Below are 21,619 nucleotides of genomic sequence, written 5' to 3'. Positions count from 1 at the left end.
GGAGGCGAGCACGGCTTGCCTGTCAGTCAAAGTCACTGGGAAACGGATGGGGGGGAACATTGTGCCTAGTGTTTGAGATGACCTTAATTAGGAAGACAATTTTTAAAATATGACAAAACATCAACCTCTATACTTCAATGTGTTGCCTTTAGGGAAAGAGAATTCAGGAAAACGGATGCTGGGGGACCCTCCATATGGCCTAATGCAAAAGGCAATCTGTTTCCTTTCTCTTCATCCAACCTCTCTGCAAAAGAGAGACGATCCATGTTACATCCATGGCACCACCCAGCCTGGATATGCATTTCAAACCCCCTCTCCAGCATGTCCGCAGGCTGTAGAGAGAGCCCCAGGACACAGCGCTCAGTTCTGTCCATTCACTGTCCACACAGCAGCCCCTACACCCTATGGAGCCAGAGCACACATGGCGCCAGTCGCCTCTACTTCCCTCCCCCTGCCCCCACCTGTACATAACCCTGTCCAGCCCTGCACTGCATGGCTTCCTCTGGCCAGCAGGAAACGTGCATCATTACTGCTGGCCTGGCAGCACACATACGTGTTGCCTCTGTGCTGAAGGCCTAATTAGGGAGCTGGACATCAGTGCACACAGAGGCAGGGCGGGGTCAGTCACTGTTGGCCTAGGAAGCACCATCAGTCAGTCATGGTCACTGGAGAAGGTCCCGGGCTAACTGTCATCCACCTGCGGTTCCCAGTGTGGCTGCCAGGTCACTCTGCTCAGTTAGGAGTCCGTCTGCAGGTGGATAATGGTACTGTCCTTCCTCCTGATCACTCAACCCCAGGACTTCTTATAATTAATCACTACCTGGGAGAACCCCTCTCTTCCTCTTTTGCCATCAGGAAGGGCCTCTGATCATTAACAAGTGTTCTCTACGAAGAAAGAGGGCTGAGCTGAAGACACCAGAAAATGAATCAGAACAAGTTCATGTCCTCTCTTTTCCAGAACAGGGAGATTAGTACACTGCCAAGTACCTGAGCCTGGACATGGGACGCCCTCCTCTCATCTCAAACTCATCAGCACCAGCTCTGGGACACAGGATGCAAAGGGAAGAGGAGAAATTGGCTTCTGCAAGACAGCTAGGCCCCTTCCCTCAACACATCCCATAGCTTCATTCAGAAATACTACACGAGGCCAGGGCACCCCCTGCTCAACAGTATTTGAAACAGTGTATTAAGAGGCAGCTAAGACATGCAAAGCAAGGACACGTTTGAATGCAAAAACATTGATTTGCCCCAAAGCGGTCTGGTAGTTTGGGTTTTAAAAATGTGCACAACATGTCCACAAGTATACAACCCCAAAATGCAGACCATAGAGGTAACACAGGCAGGGACCCTGTTTGATCCTCTGTCCATCCCCCCATCCCACAGTGACCAGCCAAAAGATGGTCACTGATGGCATGGACATGGCTGGGACCTCCTGTCTCTGTTTGCTGATCCCTCCCGGGAATTCATTTTCTCCATCCTCTCCAGTGAAAGTCCCACTTCATGGCCCATGTCAAGTGTCACTGCTTCCCATGCCCTGCTGCAAAACTGAAGTCCCTCTCTGGGCTCCCAGGCGTTTTGCCCAGTCCTGCCTGTGTCCTCCTGTGCCCAGTGCCCTCTCGGGCCCTTGCTTGTGTAGACATGCACAGGATGATGTAGCACTAGGCTGTCAACCTTTGAAGGACAGGAGTTGCCTTACCTGATGTTTCTAACTTCAGAGGCTATCTGGCACTGTGCAGGAAGTGGCACACGCAGGGAGAGAGTGGGTGATCCGTAAACACTGCATGAATCAAGAGATGAGTCAGTGGGAAACACTGAGGCACATCTCAGATCTGCCGTTACTGGAGGACAATGCCCCAGAATGCTGCCTTCTTCCCTCAACGGGGCCCTGGAGCAGCCTCCACACATAGGCTCACCTCCCACATCAGAAAGAGTCTCAACCAACGGCGCGCACAGGGCCACAGGGCAGGCGCAGACCTAAGCTTTTAAGAAGGTGACAAATACATAAATAACAGAAAAGAAGAGAGCTGAGGAAAATAAGAGGCAATTTGGTTCGAAATATTTAATTCCCCCAGACAAAGAAATGTAATATTTAGTGGCATGCCTACAGAAACGGCCCAGTAAGGAAAGGGCATTTTTCATGACAGAATGAGAGCAGTACATCCTATATTGTGTGATTTCCTATTATGAACCAGAGTCTGCAGTTTCAAAAGGCCACATGATGACTCATAATTACTTCTTCTTCTTTTCTTCTTGACTTGTATTATTTGCTGATGAAACGCTTGAATTTTTCATTCAATCCCTTTCTTTTATATAAAAAGTCTGGCGCGGGGGGACTCCTCTACATTATATATAATCATTCTGATAGAAGTTTTAATGACCCTAGAAAGCGACTGTTTCTACTGGAGATTTAATTTCTCTAATTGACTTACATTTCCCAGAATTGCTGGATTAAAAATGATAAAAGGCCTTGCTGTCTAATATGATTTACTCTAATACAGATGTCTTCCCACCACTGCAAGGAAAGTTTCTTAATGTGACACTTCCCACAATAGCCCTTCACTTTTAGAAAAGCACTTACAAATTTACACAGAAACCAGTATTATAGTCAATGCATAATTTATAATTTTAAACCTAACAGTCATAAATATGGAGACTGCTTATGAGTTCTACTTACTGAAGACATTTGAATACAGTAAAGAATTTAAAGTGAGCACTTTAAATAATTAATTTAGAAATTTCTAGAGTCTAAGCTTATACAAGCCTGCTATACAACTGTTTTAGTAAATACACACACACACACACACACACACACACACACACACACAGGGTGCCAATAAAAAATATATACACATTTTAAGAAAGAAAAAAACTGTATTAAAATTGTAATACTCAATATATACCGATGACAAAAAATGAGTACAAGTTATATTTGACTTCTGCAATTGTAAGAGGTGCTCAAAGTGGTTACCATCAGCATAATTTTAACACAGTTTTTTCTGTATTCAATTACATTGATTTTTGTTGAGTCAATCTTGCATTCCTAGGATAAATCTCCCTTGGTCATGGTATATAATCCTTTTTATATGTTGCAAGATTCAGTTTGCTAGTATTTCGTTGAGGATTTTTGCATCTAATATTCATAAAGGATATTGATCTATTGTTTTTTCCCCTTGTTTTTCCTTTTTAAAATTTAATTTTTAATTATAGTTGACTGACAATATTATATTAATTTCAGATGTACAACACGAGTAGATACCTATATCTCTTACAAAGTGATCACCACAATAAGTCTAGTAAACATCTAACAGCATACATAGTTATTAAGATATTGACTATATTCCCTATGTTTGTGCTGTATCAGGGTAATATGAGTTGGGAGGTGTTCCCTCTTCTATATTTTAAAAGTTTGTGAACCACTGGTATTAATTCGTCTTTGATGATTGGTAGAAATCAGCAGTGAATCCATGTGGCCCTGGGCTTTTCTTTGTGGAAAGTTTTTTGATTGCTATTTCAATCCATTTACTTGTCATAGGTCTAGTCAGATTTTCTATTTCTTCTTGAAGAAATAATTTCAACAGTGTACAAAAATGTGCTCCTCCATTCCCTCGCCTCTCCTTTGTATTGTTATTGTATTAAAATATCTTTATGTAACTGTATGTCAATACAGATTTATAATTATTGCTTTATGCAGTTATCTTTTAAATCACATAGGAGAAAAGCGTTATAAACAAAAATACATGTATACCGTACTTTACATCCCCCTACGTAGTTGCTGGTACTTGCATTCTATTTCTTCACCTGGGTTTGAGTTTGTGTCTAATGTCCTTTCATTTCAGCCTCAAGGACTCTTTTTCATATTTCTTGTAAGGCTGGTTTGTGAGTGATGAAGTCTCTCAGTTCTTGTTTATCTGGGGATCTCTTAATTTCTCCTTCATCGTGGGTGGATGGTTTTGCTGAATATAGAATTCCTGGTCAAGTATTTTCCTTTCCGCATTTTGAATGTGCCATCCCATTTCTGGCCTCCCTTGTTTCTGAGGAGAAGTCAGATAGGGATCTTCTTAAGAATCCCTTGGACCTGATGAGTTGCTTCACTCTTGCTGATCACAAGATTCTTTCTCTCTTTGTGTGTGTCTTTCAACCATTGGAGTATCATACGCTGGTGTGGGTTTCTTTGAGTTTTCCTATTTGGAGTTTGTGGAGTTTCTTAGATACGTAAGGTTTTTCATCAAATCTGGGGAGCTCAGGGCCATTATTTCTCAAATACGTTTTCTGCCCTTTTTCTCTCTCCTCTCCTTCTGGGACTCCCATTATGTCTATGCAGACATGTGTGATGGTATACTATAAGCCTCTGAGGTTTGTTCATTTTCTTCATTCTTTTTTATTTTTGGTTTCTCTAACTGGATCACATCATTGACCTATCTTAAAGCTCGTTGCGGTTTTCCCCTGTTTAAAACTGATGTTGAGCCCTCTCCCCACCAAGTGAATTTTTCATTCTTATTATTTCACTTTTAAACTCCAGAATTTCTATTTGTTATTTTTATAACTTCTATCTCTTTACATAGTGAGACATGGTTCTCATACTTTTCTCTAGTGCTTTAAATATGGTTGGTTTTAATTCTTTGAACATTTTTAATACAGCTATTTTAAGTCTTTGTGTAATAAGCCCAACACCTGGGCTTCCTCAGAGACAATTTCTAATGACTTTTTTTTTCCTGTATATGAGCCATTTTTTTTTGTATGCCTCATAATTTTTTCTTTAACTGAACATTTTAAATAATATAATGTGGCAACCCTGGAAATCAGACTCTCCCCAGGATTTATTGTTGTAGTTTGTTTTTGTTTGCTTAGTGACTTGCATGAACTAATTCTGTAGTCTGTAGTCTTTGTTGCGTTTGACCACTGGTGGTAAGCAAATGATTAGACTGAGATTTCCTAATTTCCTAGACCAATCAGTATCTAAGTCTTTGCCAATGGACTTCATATGCACGTTGGGGCATGCCACCAACACTCAGCCAGGCAGTTAACAACTTCCCTTACTTAGCCTTACTTCCGTCTTGCACAGGGCCTCAAAGTCACCCAGAGCTGAGCTGTTTGGGCTTGCTCAGGTCTTTCCTAAGTAAGAGCACAGCCTTAGACATGTGCCAGCCCTTTTAGATCCCCAGGATTGTGCTGGAGCTTTTCAAAGTCCCTGTGAAAATCTCACTCCCCAGCTTCACCTTTGATGCATTTTGGTTAGTTTACTGTCTGCCCCAACTCTTACCTAACACCTTTGGTAGCCAGAAAGTTACAGACTTTCTATAACTTTTTTTGACAAATACCCAATGCAGAAAGGGCTTTGTCTACGGGGAGAGTTCTGAGACAGGTCAAATAAAGACAACCTTGTCAGTGGAGTCTTCCAGGGAACCCCCAGACAGGTCAGATAATGACAATTCTCTGGGAATGATGCTTTAAAGGAGCTCTAGGCCCATTTTGGCCCCTGGTGGCTGCCAAGCTGAGGTTCTTGCTGAGCTCCTGGGCTGTTGGGCTTCAAGGCTACTGAAGAGCTGAAAAGAGGGGTGATAACAGGGCAAGTTAAAGCTCCACATTGCCCCCCCCCCATTCACAACAAAATTTGGTCATTTTTCTAGGATAAACACTTTCCAGATTGTTGCAAGCTTTGTTTACTTTCCAGAGTTCTTAAAAGGCTGAGTCTGACCATTTTAAACAATTTTCTCTTGCTTTTATGGAGGAGAGTGTTTGCAGAGGTCTTTATTTCACCATTTTTGCTGACATCATATTTCTTTCCTTTAACTGTTGCCATTATATTCTGTTGTATGAATTTAATCTCATTTAATTTTTTCATAATATATTTTCCTGACATATTTATATGGAAAAATTTTAAATCTTCAGAAATATAAGAAGAGTATAAGTACTCACATACCCTTCACCTAGATTCAAGCCATACATTCTTTCTTTCTTCCTCTGAATCTTTTGAGAGTTAGTTGCAGATATCACAACAACTTCACCCTCAAAGACAAGTATCTCTCAAAAAGCAGAACACTCTCCTTTACAGCATTATAACAATATAATGATCACAGTTAGGAAATTTTACACTGTCACAATACTATAATCTGTATGTTAACTTCAAAGTCTATGAACAACTTAGAATACCTAAAATTCAGGCACATCACCATAAAGAGCTGGTACACCAAGCAGGATCACACTTAACCTCTGGCAAATACCGGTGAGATGTCACAGGCCTGAGATGCTGCCTTCAAGTGCAAGGTGCTTCCCAGGACGCAAGACTCCTTATCTGCTTGGGAGGGATTCACTATGTTGCTTTTCTCATTTTAGCAGATGCGATTATCTAAAAGCTCCTCATTTAAGAAAAAAACAAAACAAAAACAAAGCAACAATGCTGCTCAAATTTCAGAAATAAATCAAAACAAAACAGAATGGAAAGAGAACTCCTGCCCCTCCCCCACCCCCATTTTCTTTTGGGATGTCCTGATGTCCTGATAAAAATCTTCCTGATGGTATGTGTCAAACAAATCCCTTGAAGGAGATATGGCATGCTGACACACACCATGGCAAGGCAGGTCCTTGACAACACACAAAAAAACCCTCTCTTCCATCACATACTTGTAATGGCAGGTCAGTGTCTCATTTCTAGTACTTCAATCTCCAGCTAATTCCTCTGAAAGATGCTTCTGTGTCCTCATGACTAGATAAAGATAGATTTGCAATGTAGTAAATGTCAACTCATGCCAATTAATCTACCAGTTACAATGTTTTGTAAATTTCCTAACACAGCGGGTCCTCTAATAACACTGGACATCCAATGTCGTTCCACGGTAATGCTGGTGAGATGCCATAGAAACTTAATTCTTGTTTATATCAATTAGCCTGTGATAAAATTGGTTTCATTATACATTGTTTTGCTTAAAGTCACAGAACCTATTGATGACATTAAGTGAGGACTTGTTATACATAGCTCAAAGCAAGTGTCTACCTAAGCCAGCATTTCTCAAAGTGTGGGCCATGGGCCACCCACATCAGCATCACATGTGGAACTCATTCTATGTGTTGGTTCCCAAGCTTCATCTCAGGCCTACTGACTCGGAATTTCTGGAGCTGGATCCCAGCAAAGTACATTTTAAAAAGCACCCCAGGTTATCTAAAACACATTTATATTTGAGGGCCACTGAGCTAGTCTTTAACCTGGGATTGACCGAAGCTTGATATGGAAAAGTCTGTGGAATAACATTCAGATGTTGATAATCGATTTGTACTGCTTTCGATGACAATGACTTTTAAATATTTTTACCACAATGCTTACAAAGGAATATATTATACATTATGACACAGTTTTCACACATACAAGGTCTGACAATTAAGTTCACAAACTTGTTGCAATGATGTTGCTAACCTTTTCTGATACCAGGAGTATTCATTATGAATTTGTACCAACTGGACAAGTTGACTCTTTGGAAGTGCTGAAAAGGCTGCGTGAAAAAGTTAGACAAACTGAACTTTTTGCCAACAAGTCATGGCTCTTGTATCACGACAATGCACCAGCTCACAACGGCATTGTCTGTGAGGGAGTTTTTAGCCAGTAAACAAATAACTGTATTGGAGCACCCTCCCTACTCACCTGATCTGGCCCCCAGTGGCTTCTTTCTTTATCCAAAGATAAAGGAAATATTGTAAGGAAGACATTTTGATGACATTCAGGACATACAAAGTAATACGAAGACAGCTCTGATGGTCATTCCAGAAAGAGTTCCAAAATTGCTTTCAAGGGTGACTAGGCACTGGCATCGGTGCACAGTTTCCCAAGGGGAGTACTTCAAAAGGTGACTGTAGTGACATTCAGCAATGAGGTATGTAGCACTTTTTCTAGGATGAGTTTGCGAACTTAATTGTCAGACTGTGTGTGTGTGTGTGTGTGTGTGTGTGTGTGTGTGTGTGTGACACACACAGAAATTAAGGTTTCATGAAACAATATTTATCCTTACTACTTGTGAGGAACTCTGATATCTTCTATCCTATTCTATTTGTATGTTTTTTAAACACTAAACATAATCCACTAAATGTATTTCACAATCTTCTAATGAATCACAAACGGCAGTTTGCAAAACACTTGATCTACAGCAATCAACTGAAAAGTAAATCTCAATTGAGTAAGCATAAACTGTGTGAATGAAATATTGCATAGTCATTAAACTAGATTTTTAAAAGATGTTCTTAATATATATATATACATTTAGCTGGATCTAGAACCATTTACTCACAATACTGATACCCAAACGAAATAAATTCCATTTAGACTGATTTCAAATTTTATTACTTTCAACTAACAATTATGCATTTTAGAAGAGAGTACATTGGAGTGAAAATTTGGTGCAGTTTTAAGACTGAGCACCCTGGAAGTTCACGGACGAGGTTCAGATCCTAGTTCTCCCATGTGTAAGAGATGACAACCTGGGCAAACCCTTGCTAAGCCTCAGTTTCTTTACCTATGAAATGGGGCTGATAACAGTATCTATCTCATAAGGTTGTTGTGAGTATTAAATAAGATAATCCATGTAAATAATAATAATGACTATAATTATTCAAAGACACGTCTGAACAAAAGTTTTATCATCCTAAAAGAATGATAAAAATGACATTTAAATGATGTTTCTTATATAAGTTTTCATATAGATTACTATGGGTACCAGGCTGGGGTGATGGGTAATTAGAAAGACTCATCTAGAAGGCAGAGTGGCAGTGCAACAGTGTGAAATCAACTCAGGCTGGCTGCAGAGGGTGAGGGGGGGCATTCCTAGGAGAGGTGGTCTGATCAATAAAACACCATGGATGGCGCAGGACACGCCCCAAGGCACCAGTGACATCAACACTGCAGATGTCACCAGTCAACAGAATGAGGACATCAACACACAAAAAAATGCGATTCCACTTAATTTCGTCAGTTTCTGTAGCACTGCTTTAAAACACTGATTGACTCGGTCTCTCGCATGAAGTAAGTAAGCCCTACCACTTAAAATGATTTTACTTTTCTTGTTCAGATTCTGTTCCTTCTTTGCTCACCAAGCAACCCTCTGATTGAGAATTCAGCTTGCCAGGTAATTTTATATGAAGAAGAATGCCTTGATAATAAGAATCCTTAAGCATTCTAGTCACTAGGAAGGGCATTTCCCATAACAATGCCTAAGCTGGCCTTCCACTTATCCATCAGCCTCGTGTAAATTTGGTTATATATGGTGTCTATCAGCAAATGTCTGATCATCCTTTGATGTGCTCAGACTCTGCCAAACCCAGCAGGACTGAGGTTGTCAATCCTGGCTGCGCTTTAGGGTCACCTGGATAGCTACTTTAAAAAAAGTACATCGGAATGGACAGCTGGCTGCAATCAAAGCCTCTCATGGAAAGCCTCTGGAGTAGACCACCACTTTCTCGGACACTGGCCCTCAATCCTGGCTGCATGTTAGAATCATCTGGGAAATTTTTAAAAGTCCATACCCAGGGATGGACACTTCCAGGGATGCTGAAACCTGTCCACTGTGCAGAGCACGTGAATCTAATAATGCATGCTCCTCGTTCCTAAACAGAAAGGAAAGGGAGATTGCAGTGCACTGCAGTCGAGAGATTTCTGTTTCATGTACATTTAGGATATTCAACTACTTTATTCTCTTTGGTCTCCCTTTGACAGGGGCCATAGCTTTAAGCTGTCACTAGTTTTAAACTTTGAACTCCGTATTGACTGAGAACAGAGGTCAGCAAACTTTTATTGTAAAGGACCAGAGAGTAAAGTTTAGGCTTGGCGACTCATACAGTCTCTGTCACAACTACTCGACTCTGCAGTTATACCACAAAGCAGCCATAAATAACATGTAAAGAAATGAGCATGCCTGCATTCCAATAAAACTTTATTTACAAAAACAAGTGATTGACAAAATGTGGCCAGTGGACTGCTTCAGAATGTTTGAATAATTATAATTAGCATTCTGATCTTGTGCCCATTAATACAAAATTAGTAACAAAGCCTGAAAATAAATACAAACAGTAGACTCAATCTTGGAATCTTACCTTTTGACTAACTATCATGCTATTACCATTTACCAGAAGCTCAAAACAGAAGCCCTGTCTATATTTAGACCATACGAACCTATTCAGACTATTTCTGCCACTGAGTACTACTGACCACCCTCCAAGCTTCATTTATGGAGAAACTTCCTCCCCAGTGATTCAACTGAAACCCTGCAAACCTCCATGGCAAACCAGAGGGGAGCACGGCAGTACCATTCCAGCCTCCTCACTAGTAGAAAATACCATAGATATTTACTTACTAAATAAATACTTGTATATTTATTGTGGTAGGAAAAGAAATCCATCTCTGCTGCTTTCGAATACATTTATTTCTCCCATGCAACCAATCAACAAGCTATAAACATACAACCCTAACTCTAAAGTTTTAGTTAGATAATTTCTGTTCAACTGAGTACATTTCATCAAGGATCCTGCCCCAGCCATCACTTCTGGCTTCCCCTTAATCTCTCAAAATGCACAAAGAATGAAAATCAGAAGAGTGAGGCCATTTGCTAGGTGGACGAGAGCCAAGTATGGGTATCCCTGTTAGCCTGACAAGCTGTGGCTGAGAGGGAGCTCACTGCACAGCTGTGCCTTCCCTAATTCCCATTCGGCAACATAAAGCCCCCCACATCTGCAGTTCTAAGAATGATGACATCCAGTCCTGTGGAAGCCCCAAAAAGCCCACGCTTCCCACCTTTGCTGCTCAAGGCAGTTTATCCTAAAAATCAACACCCTGCACAATGAGGACTAGTGTCAGGCAGGGAGGGTGCAGAATTCCCCCTAAACACGGCCAGCGACCACTCAATCCCCTAGTTCACCCACAGTAGTAAAGAAAATAAAACTAAAGCAGAAGTTTCAGCCTTGGATGAGGATGAGCTCAGTTACCATGACTCCGGATTACAGCTCCACATTGTACTTACTTGGAAGTGTTTTCAAGTATTCCTTTGACCTCATTCATTTCTTCTTTTCCAAAGTAAACAACAGTTAGATGAATTCTCCCATCCTGTTGGATGCATGTCTCCCTAGAAAACAAAAGACATGTATGTCTGGACCTATTTGCACCATAACAGGCAAGGCCGAAACAAATGCCGATTTTATAAAGTGCAAAAGGGTCTTGAAGTAAACTGCGTGAACTGCCAGAAGAGCAGAGGTAGGGCAGTGGGACATTTCCGGCTGACCACCACAATGACCTGTATTTGTAGTGATCTTACCAAGCAAACAATGAAATTTAAATGTGCAGATGTGGTCAGGGAAAATTCAGGTGCAAGAGGCCATGAGTCCACTCTGCCATAGGCCTGGCCCGTTAGGGCTGTCCAGTGTCATGGGAAGGGCACTGGATCCGACCCTTCTCTGCCATCAGAAGTCTATGAAATATAGAAGACATAAGTTCCGCTTTACAGGTGAAAGTTAAAGCCCAGAGCGGGTGAGACCAGAATCCTTGTCTATGGCTTTTCCTGTGCATGCCAAAGACAGTCTGAAAGACTGAATGAGCAAAGGTAAAAAGACATTCTTACGACTCTAGAAACCCTTGGTAACACCCAGTGGCATGACCATCTGAAGGAATGACGAGGAGGAAGCACAGTTGCTGTGTCTCACCTTCCCAAGCAGACACAATCACCATTACTATTTCTCCATTTCTCCTCTCTGGAACTCTGACTGCCCCAGGCACCTGGCACGTCATGTTCCAGGGTCCCGACAGCTCGCTCAGGGCCAGGCCTCTGGCTTCCAGCTTGTCTAGACCTGCTTTCCCCACCAAAGTTTACCTGTTATTTGCCCATGACCTGTTCTCTCAACGGTTATACCTAGCTAACCTAGTAAGATCCTCTGCTGAGGGTTTATTTCATACAGACGTGTGTAATATGTGTGTGAATGTATGTGGAGCTATGTGTATATGAATGTATGAGTGCAAATACATGTGTTTTAATATGTATTTATGTATTTATGTGTGCATATATGTGTGTGCATAATTTTAACAGGAGTTTTCAAGAAGCAAGTTAATGGAAAGATTCTACTGATGGGATGATATTTTGTGATATTTTAATATGCTGCATGTCCTTTCATTTTATCCCTTTTGTCTCTGTGTTAGCGCCTTTCCTTAAACTTTCCTTAACCCCCAGACAACAATCCACATCACAGCTTCTCAGAAATCCCTGAGCTCTAATTGCAAAGGCCAATTTATCCTTTTTAAAATGACACCGAAAAGGGGTGACTGTCTAGCTGAGGTGGCTAGGAGAAATCCAAAGAAATAAAAGGTATGGTTCCTGCCCTCAAAAAAACTTACATAAGAAATAAAATGAGCTCAAATAAAATAAGGACCCCTCATGGAACTGATAAAAAGTAGAGAGAATTCAGAAAGCATGGCAAATCCTGTGGGCTAGAATGGCTGGGGCCTTGAAAGATGGACAGGGTTTAAAAAGGTAGAGAGGAGGAAGAAGAGAATTCCTGGTGGAAGAAATATCAGGGAAAATTATATTGATCCTGGGCAAGGGACACACAGGGATCACCCTGGTCACAGGCCTGGCTTGTTTGTTTCCAGTGGAAGTAAGGTAAGAGCTGCCTCTGAAACCCAGACTGATGGCAGAGCTCTTAGAAACAGTCAAGGGACCAGAAACAGAGGCCCAGGATGTTACAAGGTGCTTCAAAACTGAGAGCTCCCTCACAGTCCCAGTCCCTGCAGACTGATTCATCACCTACCAACAATAAAATTCTGTGTACATAAAAGATCCCTTCTGCAAACTTGCCTGATAATGCTTTAACTTCCTTTGCCAGAGTAGAATTAAAGCACACACAGCACCAAGCACCCAAAAAAACATGCTTTAAAATTGTGTGTGCTGTTGGAAAAAACCCACCCCAGAATCAGGAGAAAGTCACCTGTGGAGCCTTGAATAAAAAGGATTTTCGTTTTTCTAGTAACATCTTTGCTGGCATTGTAAAAAAGCACTTCCTGTTTTCAAGGAATAACACAGATACATTGGACCTTTACTCTTCATTCAGCAGCTGAGGCTTCCCAAAAAGGTAAAGCAGAATTTGTTCTGAGGTCCACCTCTAAGGGTCTATTCCATTTATTTATTTATTCCTTGCTTCATTCAGCAAACACTAACCAAACAAACAACAGACCATGTGCCAGACACTCTACCAGGAGATATTAAAAAATGCATAAGATGTTTCTGCCCTTGAGAAGTTCTCCATCTACGTGCATGACTGAAATTGTCTATAATGCAATAAACAAATGCTCAACAACAGAATAAACATAGTACTAGGAAAACATCACTATCTGTCTGAATTATCTCATAATTTTTGTATTTTTCAAAAGAATTCTCATTAGACTCCATCCCAAAGATGTATGTGAGAAAGAGTGTGTATGTGGGTGACTATGTACATGAAGATGTCTGTATTTTGGTGTCATTATTTGTACATGGACATAGGCTGCCTAGATGCCTTGAGTTAACTTTGTTTGCAATTAATTATTCTTACTGGAGTAAGATTTAAAAAGAATAATTAGGGCTGGCCAAGTGGCGCATTCGTTAAGAGTTGGCTTGGGACATCATCTCTGAGCAGCAGGGCCTCGGTTCAGATCCCACATGAGGGCCAGTGACGCTGTGCCCTCTACAGCTAAGATGGTGAACGACAGCTCATCCTGGAGCTGGGCTACCGTGAGTTGCTGGTGACGGCATAGGCTGCAGTCCCTGCTGCAGTGGGTTGCCGTAAGCTACCATGAGTAGCTGGCAGCTGGCGTGAGCTGCCAAGAGCCGCCATCCAATGGCTGGCGAGTGACTGCCTCACCCAGAAAGAGCGCAATGATAATACCAACACAGGTTAGTGAAGCAACATCCTCCACACTAGACTGAAGAACAAAAGGACAACAACTTGTCTGTTCTTCTTCCCCAATTCCCCAACACTGTTCCCCTCCCCTAATTCCCCAATAAAAATCTTTTAAAGAAAAGAAAAAGAATAATCATTTATGGTCCCTGTTGGGGGCCCCGCCATCCAGTTTGCTTGGGATTCTCCAGGTCTCAGCCCTGAAAGTCCACATCTCAGGAAACTCCTCACTCCCAAGCAAACGGGGACAACTGGTCACTCTTCCTGCCTCGGGGACTTTACAGTGTATTAGAAGGAATGGATGGTTGAAGAGCTATAATATAAGGCAGGATGGAATAAGTGCAGTAACAATTGGGTGGTTTATGTTTTAAAGGAGATACACTGAAAGGATAATGTTTCCATTAAATCAACTTCAAATAGTGATCATCGCAAACCATGTACCCCAAATAGTGGAAAACAGCAAAAGTCTTGCTACCAATAAATGACCAATGAAAGGGACATAATCTTCTGCCTTAAACATCACAAAGAGGAGGCCAAAGAAAGAAAAGAAAGATTCGCTTCTAGCCTCACATAGCTCCCAGCTCCAGCAAATTCCTCCAGAAGAGGAGCTGGAGAAGCAGCTGGGTGGGGAGAAGGAGCCTAAGGGAATGGCTAGTCTGGGGAGAGGCAGGAATCCCAACTCCTACTTCAGGACTTCAGTACAGGAAGGGCCATAGCGGAATATTTGGTCTCTCCATATCATGTAGAAAGTAGAGAAGGAAGGCAAAACTAACCTAATTATGTTCTGTGAACTAACCCCCCTGCAAAAGGTGGACTTGGCAGAACCAAAGGATAAAAGACCATCACAAGCCAAGATTCTTCATAGAGCAGGAAGAGGAGAAGGGAGGAGAGTCACTGACAGCCCCATAAAGTATCTTACATATGTCTCCTCCTGACACACACATACACCATTAAATAGAGGGCCAAAACCTTATCTCTTCTCTTTGTTTCCACTTGTGGGAGTTTTGGAAAGAGCTGCTGAAGACAACAGGTAAGAGAAATAAATAAATGGGGCTGATTCTCTCAGATGTTCCAGGCCTCGGGCCTTAACCAAGGGCCCGCCCATTCTGAGAGCAAATACTCTACCCCTCAGGGAAAAGATCCACCCACAACTAGGGAGCGTGAGCTTGGTACAACTCACAGATCCATCCCGGGACTCAGAAGAGCCACAGGAATTGGGAACCTCCAACAAAGGCTGCACAAAGCTGAGTTCTTTCTCTCCTGTACCCATTTTTTCAGACTACAAATAAAGTGATAGAACAATAAATGCCCTGTCCTCAGAATATAGCTAGGAGTGGGACACAAACAGTTCTCAGTCAAGACGTGGAGGTGGCCAAGGAGAATCCACCCCTACATCAGAGCAAACGACCTGGGTGGCCATGCAGAAGAAGGATAAAGGAAACATCATAGCTACCACATTTCAAGAATAACAACAAAATTAAAGGAAAAGAGAGAGAGAGAATTAAGAAAACAACAGTGTTCAAAAACCCAATGAAAACGTAGTCTGAAAGAAAATAGAACTCAAACAGAAGAAAATGTCTTACAAATGTTTCACACTTTCATTAAAAAAATGTGAATTTAATAAAAAAAGTTCAAAGAGGAAGTGACAAAACAACAGATTAAGGTTAACAGGCACATTCTGTGCTCAGAAAATACATTGGTAAACAAAGCAAACAGAAGCAATAAAATAAAAAGAGCAAGGCACAGAATAGATATATGTGAAAATCAAATTTCTCACATAAAGGAAAGGCTTAAAAAATAGAGAGAAGCTAATAAGTGGAGAAGACCTGAGAAAATACAATTCCCTGTCTGCAAAGCAGGGAATCTGACAAAGCAGAAGTAATGAGGTGTGATTAAAAAATATGGTGAATGTTTAAATACTCAAAATTAGAACACCCAAAAAAGTTCCCTGAGGGCTGGCTGAGAGGCACGCTGGTTGGCAGTTGACTTGGGATGCCAGTTCTGGGAGGCAGGGCCCGGGTTCGGGTCCCGCATGAAGGGCCAGTGACACTGTGCCCCCTACAGCTGGGCTGCCGTGGGCCGCCGGCGACGGCGTGGGCTGCAGTGGGACGGTAGTGGGCTGCCGTGAGCTACTGTGAGTGGCCGGCAGCCAGTGTGAACGGCTGTGAGCTGCTGTGAGTGGCCGTCCAGTGGCCAGCGAACAACTGCCTCACCCGGGAAATTCCCTGGAAAATACCAACATGGGCCAGTGAAGCGACGTCTTCCACAACTAGACTGAAGAACAAAAGGACAGCAACTTGTCTTTTCCCCTCCCCCCAATACCATCTTAAAGAAAAAAAAAAAAGTTCCCTGAAATGAAAGAATCCACAAACCAAATAAAGAAAACTGAATTACAGGAAAATCTGAGACAGAATAGACACTGAGATGAGACATCTTCTGATTAAGTTATTATGATTCAAGACTAACAAAGGAATTTTTGGGGCATTAGGTAAAAGTACAAGTAAGTCATTTTCAGGGCAGACAAAATAAAATTGTCCTAACACTTCTCCATGGCATCATTAGATGCACAAAGAATGTCTACAGAGTCCTCAGGAAAGAGTCCCCGAAGTCCAGCAAAGTTATACTTAAACTCTAAAGATAATAAGTGGACATTCTATTCTCAAGCACTTATTTCTTCAAGAAAAAATTTCTTGACCATGAAGTCTAGCCAACCAAGACCTTAGGAATGGAGAAACTATTGTCAGAGGAGAGCTAATGAACATACTAAATCCACTTTAACATAAGAACTGTGGTTACAAAACAGAATGTAAAGGTTCCAAACCCTGACAGGGTTAAAATAATCAACAGCTAACAAAATTGGAAGATGAGACATAGGAGAGGGAGAAAGTGCAACTGTGCAGGTTTCCTCCTCTTGTTGTAATTTTTCAATCAATCCAATCTAAAATTATAGTGTGTAGTAAAAATATATAATAATTCCAATCTTTTCTGTTTTGGAGAATCACTTTTTTAACTTTAGCGGGTTCTCTTAGGAACTGGTATCTCTTATAGCAGAGAAACATTTTCTTAAAGATCAGCAATTTCTTTGGTTATATTTCAGATTTTCTTTTATAAATTTAAATAAATTTTAATTCTTTAATTAAAAATAAAATATATAGTATATCTCATGTTATAGTAAATTATTCCTAGCTAGCAAGTTATTCTTCTGTTTGCATATATACAAAGAAAGGTACCTAGATGGTGTTCAATTAATGTTAAAAATTGTTAATTTGGGAAGGCAGGGTCAAGAGTGAATTTTTAAATAATTTATTCCTTGGTGTGTTCTATGTTGTTTAAACATCTTATAAGAGCCATGTATCACTTTTATAAGTAAAAAATCATGTTTAAATTATAAAAGCCCAAAATAATTTTCATTGAATATTTAATAAAACATAAAAAAATATATGTTAACTATATAAAAATTTGCAGAACAGAGAGAATCCGAAAGAAGGAAATAAAAATCACTCATTGTGCCATCTTCAGTGCCTACCACAGTTAACAGTTTCCAACTGTGGGATGGAAAGGGCTTAATATCAAATATTTAATAAATAGCCCCTTGTATTTTCTCCCAATTCTTTTTTTTTTTAAGAAGGGTGCAACTCACTGTGGCCCATATGGGGATTGAATTGGCAACCTTGGCATTATTAGTATCACGCTGTAACCAACTGAGCTAACCAGCCAACCCTCCCAATTCTTTTTATGGTCATATTAATTGCATTTAAATATTTAACCAGAATTTACTTTGGGTTTGGTGTAAAGTAAGAGTTAAATTTTTTCTGCTATGTTTGGTTAGTTGTGCTAAAGCCATGCACTGAACAGTCCATTTTCTGCTGGCTGATTTGAAATGCCACTTTTACTGAATTCCAACATAGAATTAAATACCCTCAGGTTTGAGTATCCTCTATCGCCTCATTTTTTTCAGAGACCTCAACACATTCAGAAACACCTATACTCCAGAGAAAACTCCCCACCAAACCTTCTGCTCAAACATCTTCTGTCCCACTGTCCCTTGTGTCTATTTCTGCAGTAGCTTCTAGCTCTGTATGTATGACTAGATCCTACTCTCCATGAAGGCAAACATTGCATTTCCAACTCGTCTTCTTAGCCTTACGCTTAGTCGAGTGCCTGGCACACACACAGGCCCTCTAAATATTCCTCCCATGAAACAAGTCTTCCCACTCACGCCCTCCTGCCTACATGCAACCATCCCAAGGGTAAAAGTCAAGAGAAAAGGCCCTAGGATTTTTGTTTGATTTTAAAACATCAACTAGAATTACATCTCATTTTACCATCTTGCTTCTGGAGACTTGTAAGCTACTAAGTTTACTTTTTTCACCAATATTTCCCTTCTAGCTTTATTCCCGTTGTTAATTATTTGCAATCCTCATGACACAAAGACAATAGCCAGTCATCTATATTGAAGAGAATCCTGCTAGTCCAGGCCCCGAAGTCCTATGCAGAGGACTTGGTCCTTCACTGACTAGACATTCCTTAAGCACAAGCACCACCTTACCAAGCTCAACACACTCAGAGACTGGCCTACATATTGAAGCAAATCTCAGGGCCCTTAATCTTGGCAAGCTCTGGGCAGCTTCCTGACCAAAGGAATTTACTATAAACTTGTCCTAGAAAGTCCTAGAAATGGGCACACCAGCCACTGGGAGTAATGATTTGACTTAATGCCTAGTGGCAACCACAGGTTCCATCCCTCTTAGGATGTAATGCTTAATCAACCAGCAGCATTCTGCCATTCCAAAGAGAAGACAGAGAGAACACAGAAACATCAGAGAAAGACTGAAAGAAGCCAAAGTGACAAAGATACTTCAGTACTGGAGCCAGGAGAACACAGCCAACAGTCAAGTGATTGTACACATCCACAGGGGTATTCTACAAACTGGGAACAGATGGAAAGACTGGCCTACCCTAATCTGCATGATATAACTACTAAAGGCACATCTCCTGAACCTGGAACAGAAAAGACAAAGGAAATTGTGATGCTTTTCTTCACATATTTGAAAGGCTATGATGTTTAAGAGAAAATGGATTTGTTCAGTCATTTCTTCAGAGGCTGGAACTTGACACACTGGGTAGAAATTACAGGGAGGCAGGCTTCAGGTCCTAATAAAAGCAAGTTTTCTATCTAGAGCTGGTTAACATGGAGACAGCCTACCTTGTGAAGGAGGCAGTTTTCTGGTACACGTACACACACACACACACACACACACACACACACACACACACACACACACGCACCCATAGAGAACTGTATGTCAGGAATGCTATCGAGGGATTCTGAACTAAGGGAGGATTAGGCTAAATGACCTCCAAAAGGTATCTTCTAAGACTACTAGATTCTGACCTTAAAGTTTAATTAGAAAAAGTCTACTCTTCAAATGTAAACATCTTTAAGAGTACATTCATTATCCAGAATTTTGAGAAGTACCAACCACACCCTTATACTGCGCATTACTGGCTTTTGACAATGTGAATTCAATGATAGAAAATTAAAAATACGTTCGATCTTCCAAGATTTTTAATTAGACACATATGAGTGTCTATCTTTAAAACCAGCTGTGTAAGTAAGTTAGCTGATTAACCTCAACCAGTAAGTGAATATTAGCTATAATAGCTTATAAGAGCCAACACTGCACAAGAGCTTAAAGACACACATATAAAAACTACATTATTGCATCTGAAAATAAAACCCCACTTAGCCTTCATGAGCAGCTACAAAAATGAGTGCTTGGAAACTTCTTGGCACAATTCTAAATTTAATCTCTGAGGAGACATAGGTTAAAATAAAAAAATAGGTTCAGATTTAATCCACTGCAGCCACTGCTAGAGCAGGACAGCAAATGAAGCCAGTTGGCAGCTGAGTGAGCGCATCCTCTAGCACAAGTCCCCCAGCCCGTGGGCGCTCACCTCTGATAGTCTGGGGACGGCCCACTCCACTGATGAAATAGCATGGCCCCTGCTGTCCTCACACCTGAGCTCAAACTCAATTAAAACTGAACCCAGCAGGCAGGGGGCCATCTTTGCAGGTCTGATGAAAACCCAGACCTCCCTACTTTTCACTTCTGAAGGCAAACGCGCTTATCTGGCAGCTTTCTACGTGCTTTAGGGAAACGCAAACGCCAATGATAAACTTTATATGAAGAAAACAGAGTTAAACAAGAAGAGAAAGGGGCCTTTGTATTTGGCAGGGGAAATGAGGGAGATGTGGGAAATGATATCAGCCTTTAACACACACCACACTGAGGAAGATAAACAGGTACGAACAAACAGACCTGAAATTCTGCATGAACTGTCGGAACTTGTCCACCCTCTTTGCCAGTGGCACAATAACGTTGATAAGCATGTTGGCCATGTTGAGTTTTTCTTTTTTTACTTTCATGATAGGGCCAAATGGTCGAAACAAGACAAGTCGTCTGAATTCATGCTTGTGGTCCCCTTTGAATGTGAGCTCGTACAAGGTGCCTTTATCCTTTTCTGTGCGGTAAATCCCTGTTAACAGGAACACAAGAAAAGAGAGTTTTCAAAATTAGCCTTAACAACAACAAAAACGTAGTTTTCCAATGATTAATGAAGCATTTGTACATGTAGTTCCATTTTATTTCTCATAAAAATGTTACTGAAAGAGAAAAAAATTGAAAACAATAAAAATGAGAATAAAGATTAAATTGGTCAGTTGAAAAAAAAAATCAGCCTTGCCTGCTGAGTGTTTTAATAGCTGAGATCTAGCACAAAATGCCTTTTTTAAAAAATTAAATTAAGATTAAATCCCTACAACTAATAATTATTAGAAAACTCCAAATGCTCCCACTTTAAAAATCCCAAAAGAGATCGAAATACCATTCATTTCAAAATCACAGGCATGAAGACTTCATAAAAACATGGGGAGAATGTTGGGTACAAAACTGTATATAGAGGCATCAAAGCAAAGACTGTAAGGAAATATGTCAAAATAAGACTGGCTGTGATGTGGAGTGGGGTTATACATTTTTTTTTCTTTTCTGCTATTATCTACATTTTCTGCAATATGATTAAATAATTATTATAATTGATACATTTAATTTTTTAAAATGTGTTAAAATTATCACAGAAATATTAGCCATTTCAGATGAACTGACTATAGTAATCTATTCAGGACAAGTCCCATGGGTCATGTGGCCTTCTGGAAGCTTCTGGAAGCATTAAAGCAGGAAAAAAACATAAAGTGCTCAGCACAGCAGTAAACACACATTTTATTTAGTTTTATATCGTCCTTCCTACCTCTGGGAAGAAGCAGAGCTCAGTGCTTCACAGCCAGACTCGTTGGAAAGTCTATTTACGGACCCTCCAAACTGTGCTCCACCCCATGTCACTGTTGTTGAAACTCCACACACTCTCACTTGTCAAGTTGAAGATGTGACCCAGCATCTCAGCTCAACGCTCAGGGTGAGCATCCCGAGGGCCTGACCCAACAGAACTTCCCTATCTAATAAGCACACAATCCTCAGGCACCAATGCTCCAATGCCTTCCCAATATCACCAGTATTGTGGGTGTTTTTTTCTATAATCAGAAAAAAAACCCCCATAAAATTCAACAAATCACCAGATAAGCTTCCTCATCTCTTATCTTTGATTTGCCATGTTTTCTATTCCTTGTCTCTTCCTTCCTCTTCACCCCCACAGCTTGAATGCACCTCCC

General features: G+C 40.8%; 1 protein-coding gene across 6 annotated transcripts in view; it reads right to left on the bottom strand.

Moving 5' to 3' along the window:
• CSGALNACT1 (chondroitin sulfate N-acetylgalactosaminyltransferase 1) overlaps nucleotides 1-21,619 on the bottom strand; it is a 353,757-nt gene that overhangs the window by 17,564 nt on the left and 314,574 nt on the right. For all 6 annotated transcript variants that reach the window (XM_019649308.1, XM_019649311.1, XM_019649310.1 and 3 more), the window contains 2 exons: nucleotides 20,217-20,433; nucleotides 10,995-11,096 (listed from right to left, as the gene is read on the bottom strand). In XM_019649308.1, coding sequence (XP_019504853.1) covers nucleotides 10,995-11,096; nucleotides 20,217-20,433 — 319 coding nt within the window. The remainder of the gene's footprint in view (nucleotides 1-10,994; nucleotides 11,097-20,216; nucleotides 20,434-21,619) is intronic.

Source organism: Hipposideros armiger, unplaced genomic scaffold, assembly GCF_001890085.2.
Source record: "Hipposideros armiger isolate ML-2016 unplaced genomic scaffold, ASM189008v1 scaffold_131, whole genome shotgun sequence".
NCBI lineage: Eukaryota > Metazoa > Chordata > Mammalia > Chiroptera > Hipposideridae > Hipposideros > Hipposideros armiger.
Note: the sequence above shows the minus strand (reverse complement) of the source record. Positions and strands in the feature narration are given on the sequence as shown.